Below are 14,180 nucleotides of genomic sequence, written 5' to 3' on the forward strand. Positions count from 1 at the left end.
TTCCAGCCAGATTCTACTTCTCTGGAAGCCTGGTCCCACACAATCATTTCCCAGCCTTTGAGTCTCTGGGTGTCCTTCCTACTCAGCCCACAATCGGTGGAAGTCACAGACTGTAAATGTTACATCTCTGAGGGGAAAGGCTTCCCCAGTGGAAGCGTTGCTGGTCTGAGGGGTCAAGGTATCCTGGCAGTCAGGAGTCAAGGAATGCCAGAAAGTCATGTAACACAGCAAACCTCACGTGAGATTTATTGGAAGAAACACCAGAGAGTGGCTGCCTCTGCTGGAGTAAGAAGATGCAAGGAAATTGAGCAGGAGACAGGCTTATAGGAGGTTTCTTGGGGGCAGAGATTTCCAGGGTGGAGATTTCCAGGGTGAGAATTGGTGGGATTTCAATTTCAACAGGGCCTTGGGGCAAGCCCAGGGATTGGTGGGATTTTGAGCTCAGGGATTGGTGGGTTTTGATGGGCTTTCAAACCCAGAAGTGAGCTCGAACCTTTTACCCTACACAGACTAACTGACACACAGGCGACAAGGAACCAGACCCCTAGAACACCACCCACAACTTGTAAAACTTATGCACCTTCTCCTCACTTTCACCTGGATTGGATGCCTTGTTCAGCCTTTATGCTCTGATTGGCTGTAGACTTTGGGGCCACACTCTCCAGGTGGCAGGACACCTAAGCTGGGAAGGAGGAGAGAACTTTGGGAACCATCGCAGCTGCTCCTACTGTCAGGATGACCTACACTCAAACTCACCAGTACCAGCACCCGTTCCTTAGCTCCTTGAGCCTGACAGGACACAAAGATCTGCTGAGCAGTCCAGAACCTCTGTACGATGGCACCAAAAAGGAGTGCTTCTGATTGGTTTAGAAGGCTTCTATGGAGCCTCCTGAAAGCCCAGTTCTCTGGGACCAGGGCCTCAGTAGCCTGGAACCAGAAAAGCAGCTCACTGGCCAAGCTTTTCTTATACAAAAAGAAAGCCAGGCACTATGGAGGCAGAGGCAGGTAGATCTCTATGAGTTCCAGGCCAGCCTGGTCTATAAAGAGAGTTCCAGCACAGCCAGGGCAGTTACACAGAGAAACCTATCTCAAAAACAAAACAACAACAACAACAACAACAAAAAAAAAAAAACCTAAAATAAATAAATAAATAAATTTAAGAAAGAAAAGAAAAGCTGTTTCTTAACTGCCTGAGTACTACTGAAATGAAATTCCAGACACAGTCCTTCATAACACTGCTTGCTCCTGTACCTGGCCAGAAGTGGGGATGGTTATAAATGGGGATAGTTTTTCCAGTGCAAGGGTATCGTAGCAGTCCAGAGCCAATGAATACCACAAAGTCACACCATGTAACAAACCTCACACAAGGGATTTATGGGGGTGGGAGGTGGGGGGTGGGCATGGTGGCTGCCTCTGACCATGAAGAAAGACAGCAGAAGGCTCAATGGAAGGGAAGGCTTTTACATGTTTTTTGTTTTTTGTTTTGAGCATGTGCAATGAGCTTGGTGGGAATGTATGGAAGGATAGGAAACACTGTTTGGCCATTAATGTTGAGTTAAGTGGTGGATGGTGGTCATAAATCTTGCGGGGAGGGGCAGGCAGTGCAGGTTCAAACCAGGGATAGGACCTTTTTCCTTTGACCTCTATCTTGGGCTCCGGGTCAAGTCAGGCCCAGAGTGTTATTCCTTGGACCTGGCATTGGGGTCAAGTCAGGGTCAGGGTGTTCTGGTGTTCTTTCCTTGGCCCTGGTCTTAGGGTCAAGTCAGGGTCAGTGTGTTCTTTCTCTGAACCTTTTACCCTACAATGGTGTGTGGGGTGAGGGGTGGTATACACTGCCTCACCTGACGCAAGCTGGACTCTAATTATCTGCTACTGGATAGCCTTCAACTTCTGATCCTCCTGCATCCACCTCCCAAGTGCTAGAATAACAGTTGTGCATCACAATGCCCAGTATATATTAGGGATCAAATTCAGTTCTTGAATTCTAGGCAAGCACTCTACCAACTGAGCTACATCTCAAACTCTCCTGGGTTCCCCTTTTTTGAACATCGGAAACAGGTCTGGTTATGTACCCAAGGTTGGCCTAAAACTCACTATGTAGTCCACTCTGTCTTTAAACTCATGGCACTTCTCTAGTAGAAGTCTCCTGACTGTTAGGATTACAGGCTGCTTGATATAATGATGTCTTTCTTTTTCTTCTATTTTTTTTCTTTCTTTCTTTTTATTTTTGGTAGGATTTTGTGAATCTCAGATTGGTTTTAAACTGTAGGCAAGGGTTGCCTTGAACTTCTGATGCACCTGCCTCTACCTCCCCCCATTTACAGCATCACTGCATTAGTCAGGGTTCTCTAGAACAGAACCATTGGAAAGACGTGTGTGTGTGTGTGTGTGTGTGTGTGTGTGTGTGTGTGTGTGTGTGTGTGTGTGTGTTATAAGAATTTATTAAGCAACTAAGGTTGAAATGGCTACAATAGGTGAGTCATACCTGACAGGCTAGGAACCCAGTAGTTCCTCTGTCCTTGAGGCTGAGTGCGTCTGAGTGTGTCACAGTAGTGCCACGGTAGCTGTCTCTTCCTGGAAAGGCTGACAGTCTAGTGCCTGACAACTCAGCCCACAAGCCTGGGTGCCTCCATAGCTGGTGAGCTGCTGGTCCTTAGTTCCAATGGAAACCATGGTTCTGCTATCAGTGAAAGAATCAGCAGCAACAGTATAAATCTGATCAACATCAAAAGAAAAGGCCAAGTGAGCTGGGAATAATCTTCCTTTGACACCTTTTTTCCCCTAGACTGCTACCAGAAAATGCGGTCCATAGCCAGATTAGGTCTTCCCATATCAGTAAAGGCAATCAGGACAGTTCTTCAATTGAGGATCCCAACTCAGTGATTCTAATTTGTGTTAAAATGACACTAAAATCAGCTATAATAATCTATCCCTTATCAACTTGACACATAAATTCATCACTAAAAAACCATAGCCTTAGCCAGACAGTGGTGGTGTATACCTTTAGTCCCAACACTCAGGAAGCAGAGGCAGGTGGATCTCTGTGAGTTCTGGGCAAGCCTGGTCTACAGAGTGAGCCAGGGCTGTTATACAGAAAAAAAAAAAAAAAACTGCCTTGAAAAACCAAACAAACACAATTAAATAAATCATTAGTAAATAAATAAGTTTTAAAGGTAATAAAAATAAATCTTAAAAACTATAACCCTGTCTCCTAAGTCTCATGATTATTTTGTAATGTAAAAATATAATCTACTTTTAAAAGTCCCCAAATCCTTAAGAATCCTACTGCTTTAAATTTCTCAAATCTTGGGGATAGAAATTGAAGAACACTAGTTGCTCTTACAGAGGACCTGGGTTTGATTCCAAATACATAGATGACTATTAACAATCATCTGTAACTCCTGTCCTATGGGACTTGGGGTCCTCTTTGGCCTCTAAGGCACTGAATGCCAGTGATAAGAAAATATACTCATAGGAAAAACACTCATACATATAAAATAAAACTGGAAAAATAATTAAGGAATTCTAATTTATTTATTTTTATTTTATGTGATTGGTGTTTTGCCATGGGTTTCAGGTCCCGTGGAACTGGAGTTAAAGACAGTTGTGAGCTGCCATGTGAGTGCTGGAAATTGAACCCGGGTCCTCTGGAAGAACAGTCAGTGCTCTTAACCACTGAGCCAGCTTTTCAGCCCCAAGAAGTCTGGGTTTTTGTTTTTTTTTTTTTTGTTTTTTTGTTTTGTTGTTGTTGTTGTTGTTGGTGGTGGTGGTGGTGGTTTTTTTGTTTTTGTATTTGTTTTGTTTTGGAGACAGAGTTTCTCCGTGTAGCCCAGGCTGTTCTAGAACTTGCTATGTAGACCAGGCTGGCTTCAAATTCACAGAGATCTGCCTGCCTCTGCCTCTCAATTGCTGAGATTAAAGGCCTGTGTCACCAAACCCAGTTACGGAAACATTTTTCAAAATAATTAAATTGGGGATAGAGAGATTGTTCAGTGGTTAAGAACACTTGCTGATATTGCAGAGGACCGGGGTTCAGTTCCCAGCATGCTACTGCATATAGATGCTGCTCTAGATGTATGCAGGCAAACACTTATACACATAAATAAAAATAATAAATTAATCCTGTTAAAAATAAATAATAATCTCAACTCTCTTAACTGTAAACTCATATCAATACAAAATATGTTCTATACTTCTGTTTCAAAAGTGAAGTACCAAGGCACAGTTATAAACAAATCAAAGCAAAACCATGGGAAACAATGTCAATAACTTGTTGTCTGACATCTTGGACTCACTTATGGTCTTCTGGGTTCCAAACGGCTTAGGCAGCTCCACTTGCCCAGCTCTGCCATCCACAGCACACTCAATTTGTCTTGTTAGCCCAAGTCACCTTCACTCCATTCCTGCTGCTGTCCTTGGTGATCCTGTCTCAATTCAGGCACCTCCAATATGCTGGGGTTTCCACTGCAACCAAGGCTGCACCTTCACCATTGGCCTTCTGGCATCTCTTTAGGGACTCTACATAGTGTTAAGTCTCTGACCCTCTCCGTCACCCCTTCAGTCCTGGGGTCTCCACTACAAGGCTACCTTCACCAATAGCCTCTACTACCCTTTCATCTTTCACAGACCCCCCCCCCCCAGGACCACAGATTCTGTTCTCTGACCCCAAAGAAACTCTTCCCAGAATATTTCACTTCAGTGATGTTGGTCTCTATTAACTGCAGCTGATTTGTCAACGTCAGCTAGCCAGCATCATCTGTCTAGTAAAGCAAAAGTTTCATTTTAGTGGTACTGGTCTCTTGTTAGTCACTGATTCTTCAGCCCAGATGACCAGAAATCACAGACTATCAATTCAAAATATCACATGGACTGCCCTGGTGGTTGCTGCTTCCCTCTGGAACTTCACAAGCCAAGCCTCAACTGTCTGCATTTCTCTCAATACTCTTGCCTTCCAAGTTCCCATGGAGCAGCGAATTAAGTTTTGAGTACTCAACAGCTTTTCTAGCCTCAAACCTTTCCGGACCCCACCCTAACCCCCAACAATGTAGTCAAGTCTGTCACCGCATATTAGCATGCCAAAGCACACCCTGCCCTCTAGGTTCATTCTCTAGGCTCCTTTCTATTCTTCTCACCCCCCCCCCCCGCACCCCCCCCCCACCCCCTTGCCCTAAACCTTTCTAGCCCAGGGGCTTCACTTCCCTCAGCTTTCCATTCCAATATAATCCTGCCAGTCCAGCCGTGTGCTGTCTTGGTCTTGGTTTTCCTGCTCTCTTTCTCTCTCTCTCTCTCTCTCTCTCTCTCTCTCTCTCTCTCTCTCTCTCTCTCCCCTGCTTTCTTGGCCCACTAGCCCCTCTCACACTTCTCTCTTGCTCTCCCTGCTGTGAAACAAAACAGGAGCCACCTTGTTGTTAAGGAGCCACATTGTTATATATTGTCATCAAGTCTCCATACCTCACAAGAATAAGTTTCCGTTTCCTAAGCCTAAGGCATCCTGCAAACTATGATTTTTGGCCTGCGCTGTACATAGGACCCCATGATGTTTGCCCACCCCTTTGCCTTGCTAAACTCTAGAATCTGTGATGTGATTGCCCTTTTGGCTTTCAAAAATGTGTCTTTCCGGACACCTTGATGACTCCCCTTCCACGTGATGTATTCTTGCACTTATTTTTATGCCTCCTTTCTAACAGCCAACTTTCCCACAGCTGTTTTCTATCAACCCCAACCCTTCCCTATAAAAGGGCCTCAAAGGCTAGTGAGAGGCTGCTCTCTGGAATGTGAGAGACAGCCAGCTGGCCAGTTCTAAATAAAGCTTGCTTTAATCAAACAGTCAAGGATCTGGTTTTTCTCAGGTCTAACACTCCCTCCCCCAGCACTTTTCATGGCCTGGTTCAGTCTGTTAACCATGTTCAATGTACTATTTTCTCTCTTTGTCTGGATTCTTCTAGATGCTTCTGGCTGTACTCTGCCCCATATCTACAATAAAAATCTGCTCCTCAACCACATCTTGGAGTAGTCATGTCCTCTTTTCATTCAGTTACCTCTTCCCAAAAGACTATTTGTATCATGTTGACAAAAACTAACTGCCTCAACACCATGCCCAGTTTTATGTGTTATGGAATTTAGACTTTCATGAATGCTAGGGAGTACTCTGCAAAGTCAGCTACAACCCTAACTTGAGATTAATGGCTTTGTTTGTTTGTTTGTTTGAGACAGGGTTTCTCTGTGTCCTGAAACTCGCTTTGAGACCAGGCTGGCCTCAAACTCACAGAGATCTGAATGTCTCGGCCTCCTTTGTGCTGAGATTAAAGGCATGCACCACCACTGCCCAATGGAGATAATGCTGTTTAAACAGAATTTCTCCTTGTCTTTCCAAGAGCTGTTATTCTTTTATTCATGTACTTAGTGGGCTTTTCTTATTTCTTCCTGGAAATGTGGTCACAGACAAACGCTTAGAGAAGTCTAGACAGGGTTCCATGGGTTGTCTCCTAAATTCAAAAGAAGAGAAACCTAAGGCAGATTGGGCCACCTGGACTGGGGATCTGGGGAGGATCTGATGTGGACACAATTCAGGAATTTGGAATGACCTGGTTGGTTGGCTTTGTACCCAAAGTTTAAAAAAAAAAAAAAAAACATATAAATATTAGCTCTACATATTTTTCTATTAGAAAACAGTAAGAACCCAACAAGAGAATATAATTACTCAATATGCAGAGAAACCAGAGTGACATGCCAGCCATATTATGCAAAAGAATCAAGATGAAAGAAGAGTGAACATGGGAACTCGCTCATAGGGTATTCCAAAGTCATAAGGAAAGAACCAGGCGCAGTGATCCAGGTTTGTAATCCCATTACTTGGCAGTTGAGGCAGGGAGGTCAAAAGTCGAAGGGCAGCATATGCTGCATGGAACTATCCCCAAAACAAAGCAAGGGCCAGTGAAATGGCTCAGCAGTTAACAGCTCTTTACAAGAGCACCAGCAAGTGCTGATTCAGTTCCCCGCACCTACATGGTGACTGACAACAGACAAGTTCCAGATGATCTGACACACTCTTTTCACTCTTCAGGCACTGCATTCATGTGGTGCACAGACATACATGCAGGCAAAATACATAGCCACATAAAATAAAAATAAATATTACCAACGACTGACCCAGATGAACGAATCATCCCCTTTTTCTGAGGCAGCAACACTGAAGAGTGTAACTTGAGGGTTTTGCCTGTTTTGCTGTTCATTCATCTCCATGTGCAAAACTCTACTTTAACACCTTAACATTCACCCACACAGAAACTTAAGGTTTTCACATGAAAAAACCTTGAAATCCTCAGACTACTTACTGAAGAGTTTACCTAAGCCTACCCATCACAGAAAAAAATTATATTTCAACTCCTTAACACTACATGCTAGAACTAGATTGCTCAGGAAATGGCCATTTAGAAACTAGAATTACCAGAGACAAGGAAGTCCAAAAATAAAAGCAAAAATCCGCACACTTTAATAACCAGACACAGTAAGTTGTGATGTCTTAATAAAAACATTTAGCACCTAACTCCAAATGATCCATGATACTGGATCCCAAATGGCCAGTTTCAAGAAAGACAACTGGTAGTGTAAAATGTACTGCTTGACAAGGTAGAGGAAAATCAGCCTGTCCCTTCATATATTGGCCCTAAACAAATGACCTATGAGGCAAAATTAATAAATCCTCCTCAACTGTTATAAAAGACTTCCAACCCTACACCTTCCATTCTGTCTGTACAACCTACTGTGTTACACATCATATTTAATAAACACTAATTTTGCCTTTTTCTGTCTCATAATACATTCATTCACAGCCTATCACTGAAGCTCTCAGCATTATCCATGCATAGCATTTGTTTGCTCAGACATGGAAAGATGATAAGAACTGCTTTCAAACACAAACAGGACCATAATTCTACAATTCGGATCTTTCCCCCATCTCCTACTTCCTCTTCTCAGCATTGGGATTTTGTCTGGCTTGAACCTGCGCAGGCTTTGTGTGTGCTGTCACAGTAAGTCCATTTCCAGGGTCTTCTTTTGGCTTCTCGGGGCATCATGCATGGGCATGGTACACAAACACACATGCATGCAAAACACCCATACACAAAAACGTTCTAAAAATTAAATAGTATTCAAGGTATTCTATATTATTGTGGCATTAATTTTTTTTTATTTTATATGTATAGTGTTTATATGCCCGCATGTATATATGTGTAGCACATGGATGCTTTCCTAGAGGCCAGAAGAATGTGTTGGAGCCTCTGGATCTGTAATTACAGATGTTTTTATGAGCTACCACGTAGGATACTGGGAATTGAACCCAGGTCCTCTGAAGAGTAGCCAGCGCTCTTAACCACTGAGCCATCTCTGGAGTCCTTCATTTTTTATTTTTTTTTTAAATAAAGTGCTTTAGTCATCCTCCTGCCTTGTCACTTCCATCCCCTGTCACCTCTAGTTCCCTTTATAGTTCCCAAAGTTCAATGTCCTGTGTGTCCTTTTGTTCCTCCCCATCCTCGCTCACAGAAAACCCACATGCTGTGTGTCATGTGCCATAGGCTGCAACGGCCAATGGCTTCCTTTTTTAAAGACAGGATCTCAGTGGGTAGCTCTGGCTGGTTCGGTACTCACTCTGCAGCTGTGCAAACCAGGCTGGCCTTTAACTCACAGAGATCACCTTCCTCTGCCTCCTGAATGCTGAGAATAAAGGCGTGCACCACCACGCTTGGTCTTAGAATGGCTTAATACCACCGTTTCTAGTTTAGATTTCTGGAGGCCAAACCCACAAATGCCAAAACACACAGGCACCAAATCAGCAAACAATAATGTCTGGGACACACATCACAGCAAGGATCCCGTATTAATTAAAAATTGCCTAGCTAATTGTAAAAACATGGAGCCGGACACTACTCTCATCACCAAACAACAACAAAAATAGGTTCCTTGGTCCGCTCTTACTAATAGTACCTGTGCTAGTCTATCCAGGTTCTTGACATCTTGTTCAAAGAACTAAAGAAGGGCCAGAGTTTGGGTCTGGAGAGATGACTCAACAGTGAAGAGAGCTTACTGTTCTTCCTGGAAAACTGACTTCGATTCCCAGCATCCAGGTCTGTAACTCCAGCTCCAGAGGACCTGCTAGCTTCCGAAAGCATCCACACACAGGTGGCATAGTAGTCACACAGATAACATAAGAAGAAAAATGTTTAATAAAATAAGGCCCAAGGCGTTGCGTACTAAACGACACAAAGCAGAAACTGATGTATGTTAGCCATGGCAGAGAAGCAGCAAACTCTTTTGGTGTAGTACCCACCCAGTCCTGGTCCAGACTTTAGCACTGTAGTGACATAATCCAGCCGACAGGTGGCGCTCCGCGGAGGCAGAAGCAGAGGCAGCGGGTGGTTCCGAGCGAGCTGCCTACGGTTAAATTCCAGTTCTAAGGGAGACAGAGAGGCTTCAGGTAGGTAGCGAAGCTCGCGCGAACTGGTTAGTTGCGCTCTGGTAACTGTCCTACACCCTGGGTCTGGGCCTTGAAAGCAGAGACTCACTCCTCCCGGGGAGGAGCGAGGAAGTGGCCACAGGACCCAGGCAGGCAGGGGAGTGGCGAAAGGCCAGAATCCATCACAGGAGATTTGGGTGGTTCTGTTGACCAGTGTGAGGTCATCTCACACATCACCCTGTGGTGATTGTGGTATATAACATCAAGCTGAGTTTAGTCTTTGTTTGAATATGAAAGACTGGTAAGGAGCCCCAAAGACCTTTATCAGTTGCCAAAGAGGACACCGGATGTACAACTACCTACTCTGGTAAGGGTCCCTCCAGTACAGCATCTAGATACTTGGGTCTCTGGTGGTGAAGATGTAGGTGAAAGAAATTTCCTGATAGAAGCAGATTTCCACATTGGTAAGTCTTCTCAGAAAATTCAGAACAGGAAATGGCTCAAAGAATGTCAAGATAAAACAGTAACAGTCAATTCTGTGGCTGTTGAGGACCATTCACTTTTGACCCAGGTTGTCTGAAATGAACTATGGAAACAACACTCAAAGTTTTTTAGAAATACAGTTTAGTCTCCCCCCTTTCAAAAAAAAATTACATCATATTCATTGAAAAGTTTAAAAGAAAGAAAGAAAGCCAGTCTCAGATTCAAATATCTCTGTATTTTGGATAGTTACTAGATAACTTGCTTCATCTATCATTAAGAAGCAAGAAACGACCCTTTATTGAGCAGAACCCAAGAAAATCTGCTTCAATACATATATTTCTTGGTTAGTGGGTTAGTGGAGATTTTATTGGAGTTATGGCATTTGCCAATTACAACAGTCTTAACCGGGCTCAACTAACCTTTGAATATCTACACACAAATTCAACAACTCATGAATTTTTGTTTGGTGCCCTTGCTGAACTGGTTGATAATGCGAGAGATGCCAATGCCACCCGAATAGATATTTATGCTGAAAAGCGAGAAGACCTTCGAGGAGGATTCATGCTTTGTTTTCTGGATAATGGAGCAGGAATGGATCCAAGTGATGCCATCAGTGTGATCCAATTTGGGAAATCAGGCAAACGTACTCCAGAGTCCACACAGATTGGGCGGTATGGGAATGGACTAAAATCGGGCTCAATGCGTATTGGGAAGGATTTTATCCTCTTCACCAAGAAGGAAGACACCATGAGCTGCCTCTTCCTGTCTCGAACCTTTCATGAGGAAGAAGGCATTGATGAAGTGATAGTCCCATTGCCTTCTTGGAATACACAGACAGGAGAACCTGTCACAGACAATGTGGAGAAGTTTGCCATCGAGACAGAACTCATCTACAAGTACTCTCCCTTCCACACTGAGGGAGAAATGATGACCCAGTTCATGAAGATTTCTGGGAATAGTGGAACCCTGGTGATCATTTTTAATCTCAAACTCATGGACAATGGAGAACCCGAACTAGACATAACCTCAAATCCAAAAGATATCCGGATGGCAGAGATATCCCAAGAAGGTATGAAGCCAGAGCGGTACTCCTTCTGTGCCTATGCTGCTGTGCTGTACATCGATCCTCGGATGAGGATTTTCATTCACGGGCACAAGGTGCAGACCAAAAGGCTCTCGTGCTGCCTGTACAAGCCCAGGAAGTACACCTTCACATCAAGCCGTTTCAAGACTCGGGCAGAACAAGAGGTGAAGAAGGCAGGCCAGGTAGCATGGCTTGCTGAAGAGAAGGCACGGGAAGCAGAAAGCAAAGCTCGTGCATTAGAAATACATATGGGTGGAGACATCTCACGGGTCTCCAGGGTGATGTTACGACAGGTCCAGAATACAGCCATCATCCTTCGAAGAGAAGCTGATGTCAAGAAAAGGATCAAGGATGCCAAGCAGCGAGCACTCAAAGAACCTAAGGAACTGAGTTTTGTTTTTGGGGTCAACATTGAACACCGGGACCAAGATGGCATGTTTATCTACAACTGCAGCCGCTTGATCAAGATGTATGAGAAAGTGGGTCCACAGCTGGAAAAGAGCATGACATGTGGTGGGGTTGTTGGAGTCATCGATGTGCCCTACTTGGTCCTGGAGCCTACACACAACAAGCAAGACTTTGCTGATGCCAAGGAGTACCGCCACCTGCTGCGGGCAATGGGGGAGCACCTGGCACAGTACTGGAAGGACATAGCCATTGCCCAGTATGGAATCATTAAGTTCTGGGATGAGTTTGGCTACCTCTCTGCCAACTGGAGCCGACCCCCATCTGAGGAGCTGCATTTCAAACGCAGGAGGGCTATGCAAGTCCCGACCACCATACAGTGTGATTTGTGTCTGAAGTGGAGGACCCTCCCCTTCCAGTTAAGTGCTGTAGAAGAAGGTTACCCAGACAACTGGGTTTGCTCAATGAACCTTGATCCTGAGCAGGACCAGTGTGAGGCTTTTGAACTGCAACAGAAGATTCCTATGGGAATATTTAAAAAGGCTCCAAAGACACAAGAAGAAAGACGGAAGCAGCTGACAGAGAAAATTCGCCAACAGCAGAAGAAGCTGCAGGCCCTTAAGAAAACCAAGTCCATCCGTTCCCAAGGTGACCTGAAAAAATTACCCTTGGAAGTGACCACCAGACCTTTCACTAAATGTTCTGCTCAGAGACTTCACTGTCTTCAACTACCGTTGTGTGGTGTGAACAAGAATGCCCGAAGAAGACCTCAGTCCATACATGTTCCTAGACCACCCAGACAGTTACAAAGGGCTTCTGCCTTCTACAGCAACCCAAAGTCTCCTGCTCTGGCAGCCCAAAGAGAGGCTATGCTCCAGCCACCTGAGACACCCCCAAAATTGGTAAGCCTCCTGGTTAAAACTGTACCCCAGACTCCTATGGTCCAATCCCTGTCAACATCTGTAGTCCCCAACCCCAACAACCTTTGCAAGGTGGAAACCCCCGAAGCCATGAAAACTCCAGTGATGGAGAAGCCAGATCCACCCGTTAGTCCATCACCAGTACTATGTGATCATAAGCGGAGTCTTGAGGTCTCTGATGAGGAAGAGGCTGAGGAGAGAAGGAAGGAGTCGTGCAAACGGGGCAGGTTGACTGTAAAGGAGGAAAAGATTCAAGTAAATGAGCTCTCAGACAGTGCTGAGGAAGAGAATCCAGAGGACCTCAAGATAGCTCAGAAAGATAAAGGGCTGTACGTAGAGGTACGTGTGAAAGGAGAGTGCTACAAGGGCCACGTCACTGCTGTGGAGGTGGGTGAGAATGTGGTATGGTGGAAGGTCAAGTTTGAGGATGTGCCCAAGGATACTACCCCAACAGACTGCTGGGTAGAAAAAGGCAGTGAAAATGTATGGTTGATGAAGCCATCTCCAGTATATCAGAGCACTGATGGGCAGCAAGAGGGTGTGAAGGAAGAGGAGGACACCACGGACCAGCAGGCTATTGCATTACAAGGGTCCTCCACTTCTGACTACTTCCGCACTGAACCTGACACTACTGCTCCAAAGACCAACCATGAGACCACTGACCTCCTGGTCCAGATTCTCTGGAATTGCTTACGTTATTTCATGCCCCTGAGTTTTTCGATATCCAAGAAGGAGCTGGGTGCTATGAATTCAGAAGAATTACTGTCTCTTCCTCTAAAAGAGTGCTTTAAGCAATATGAAGCAGGGCTCCAGAATCTCTGTAATTCCTACCAAAGCTGTGCTGACTCAAGAGCCAAGGCCTCTGAGGAGAGCCTGCTCATCTCCCAGAAAAAACTCCGTGAGACAGAGGAGAAACTCCAGAAGCTTCAGACCAATGTCCGGGCACTCTTGCAGAAGGTGCAGGAAGACATAGACATCGGCACGGATGAGGAGCTCAATGCCTACATTGAGAATCTCATCACCGGTGAAGACTGAGGGACTCCGGGAACAGATTTGCTCCCCTTCCCCGGAACAGCTGCTTTTGAGGAGGGAGGTTTCATTCACCAGTTGGTTTGGTTCATGAAGGACAGCACCTTGGGGAGAGAATGAGACTCTGATTCTTTGAATCTTCCTCCCAGAATTGATAAATATTTCTTTCTTAAAGATTTACTTTGTGTTTCATTTGTGTGTGTAGTGTGCATGCCTGTCCTCAAAGCAGTAACCTCATAAGCCTTGTAATCCACCTGATGCAGGTACAGGAAACTGAGCTCAGGTCCTCTGTGATAGCAATGAGCAGTCTTTAACTACTGAGCCATTTCTACTGGACCCAGGTATTCTTTTTTTTTAAGAGACCATACTTACCTTTTTTTTTTTTAACATTATAGATGGTTGTGAACCACCAAGTGGTTGCCGGGAATTGAACTCAGGCCCTCTAGAAGAGCTGCCAGTGCTCTTAACCACTGCTCTTAACCATCTCTCTAGCACAGAGACCATACTTCTTTTATGTGACTTAAGCAAATGTCAAAACCTTTGCACTTTTTCAGTTGAGGAATCTGAACCATTCAGCTCACAAAGGGAAACAAGAGCCATTCTGAAGTAGGAATGACTCCATAGGACAGGGGTGATTTCTCTCCTAGAGGATCAACAGTGGTGCATTTGAGGGATGGAAGTGATAAAGGGCCTAACTCCCAGACCTGTGTGGCTGCAGGGGCTCAGACCTGGTGTGTGTATGGGTGGGCGGGGGCAGGGTGTGTGTGTGTGTGTGTGTGTGGGTGAACTTAAGGGTGTGTCAACAGGC

General features: G+C 44.8%; 2 protein-coding genes across 5 annotated transcripts in view; one reads left to right on the forward strand and one right to left on the reverse strand.

The window, feature by feature from the left end:
• The window catches only part of LOC102928761 (uncharacterized), a 33,227-nt gene extending 23,796 nt beyond the window's left edge, over positions 1-9,431 (reverse strand). For 2 of the 4 annotated variants that reach the window (XM_076559599.1, XM_076559598.1), the window contains exon 1: positions 2,486-3,714. The gene's annotated coding sequence lies outside the window, so the exon portion shown is untranslated. Of the gene's footprint in view, positions 1-2,485; positions 3,715-9,325 lie in introns of those variants that run through there. The other 2 variants (XM_076559600.1, XM_042266845.2) reach the window with 2 other exon arrangements.
• Positions 9,432-10,219: 788 nt separating this feature from the next.
• Positions 10,220-13,548, forward strand: LOC102922732 (ATPase MORC2B-like). The gene has a single exon (XM_006991303.4). It carries the CDS (start codon positions 10,310-10,312, stop codon positions 13,376-13,378), a length of 3,069 nt encoding a protein of 1,022 aa, XP_006991365.2. The 5' UTR covers positions 10,220-10,309; the 3' UTR covers positions 13,379-13,548.
• Positions 13,549-14,180: the final 632 nt, after the last annotated feature.

The sequence above is a fragment of the Peromyscus maniculatus genome, chromosome 22 (genome assembly GCF_049852395.1).
Source record: "Peromyscus maniculatus bairdii isolate BWxNUB_F1_BW_parent chromosome 22, HU_Pman_BW_mat_3.1, whole genome shotgun sequence".
NCBI lineage: Eukaryota > Metazoa > Chordata > Mammalia > Rodentia > Cricetidae > Peromyscus > Peromyscus maniculatus.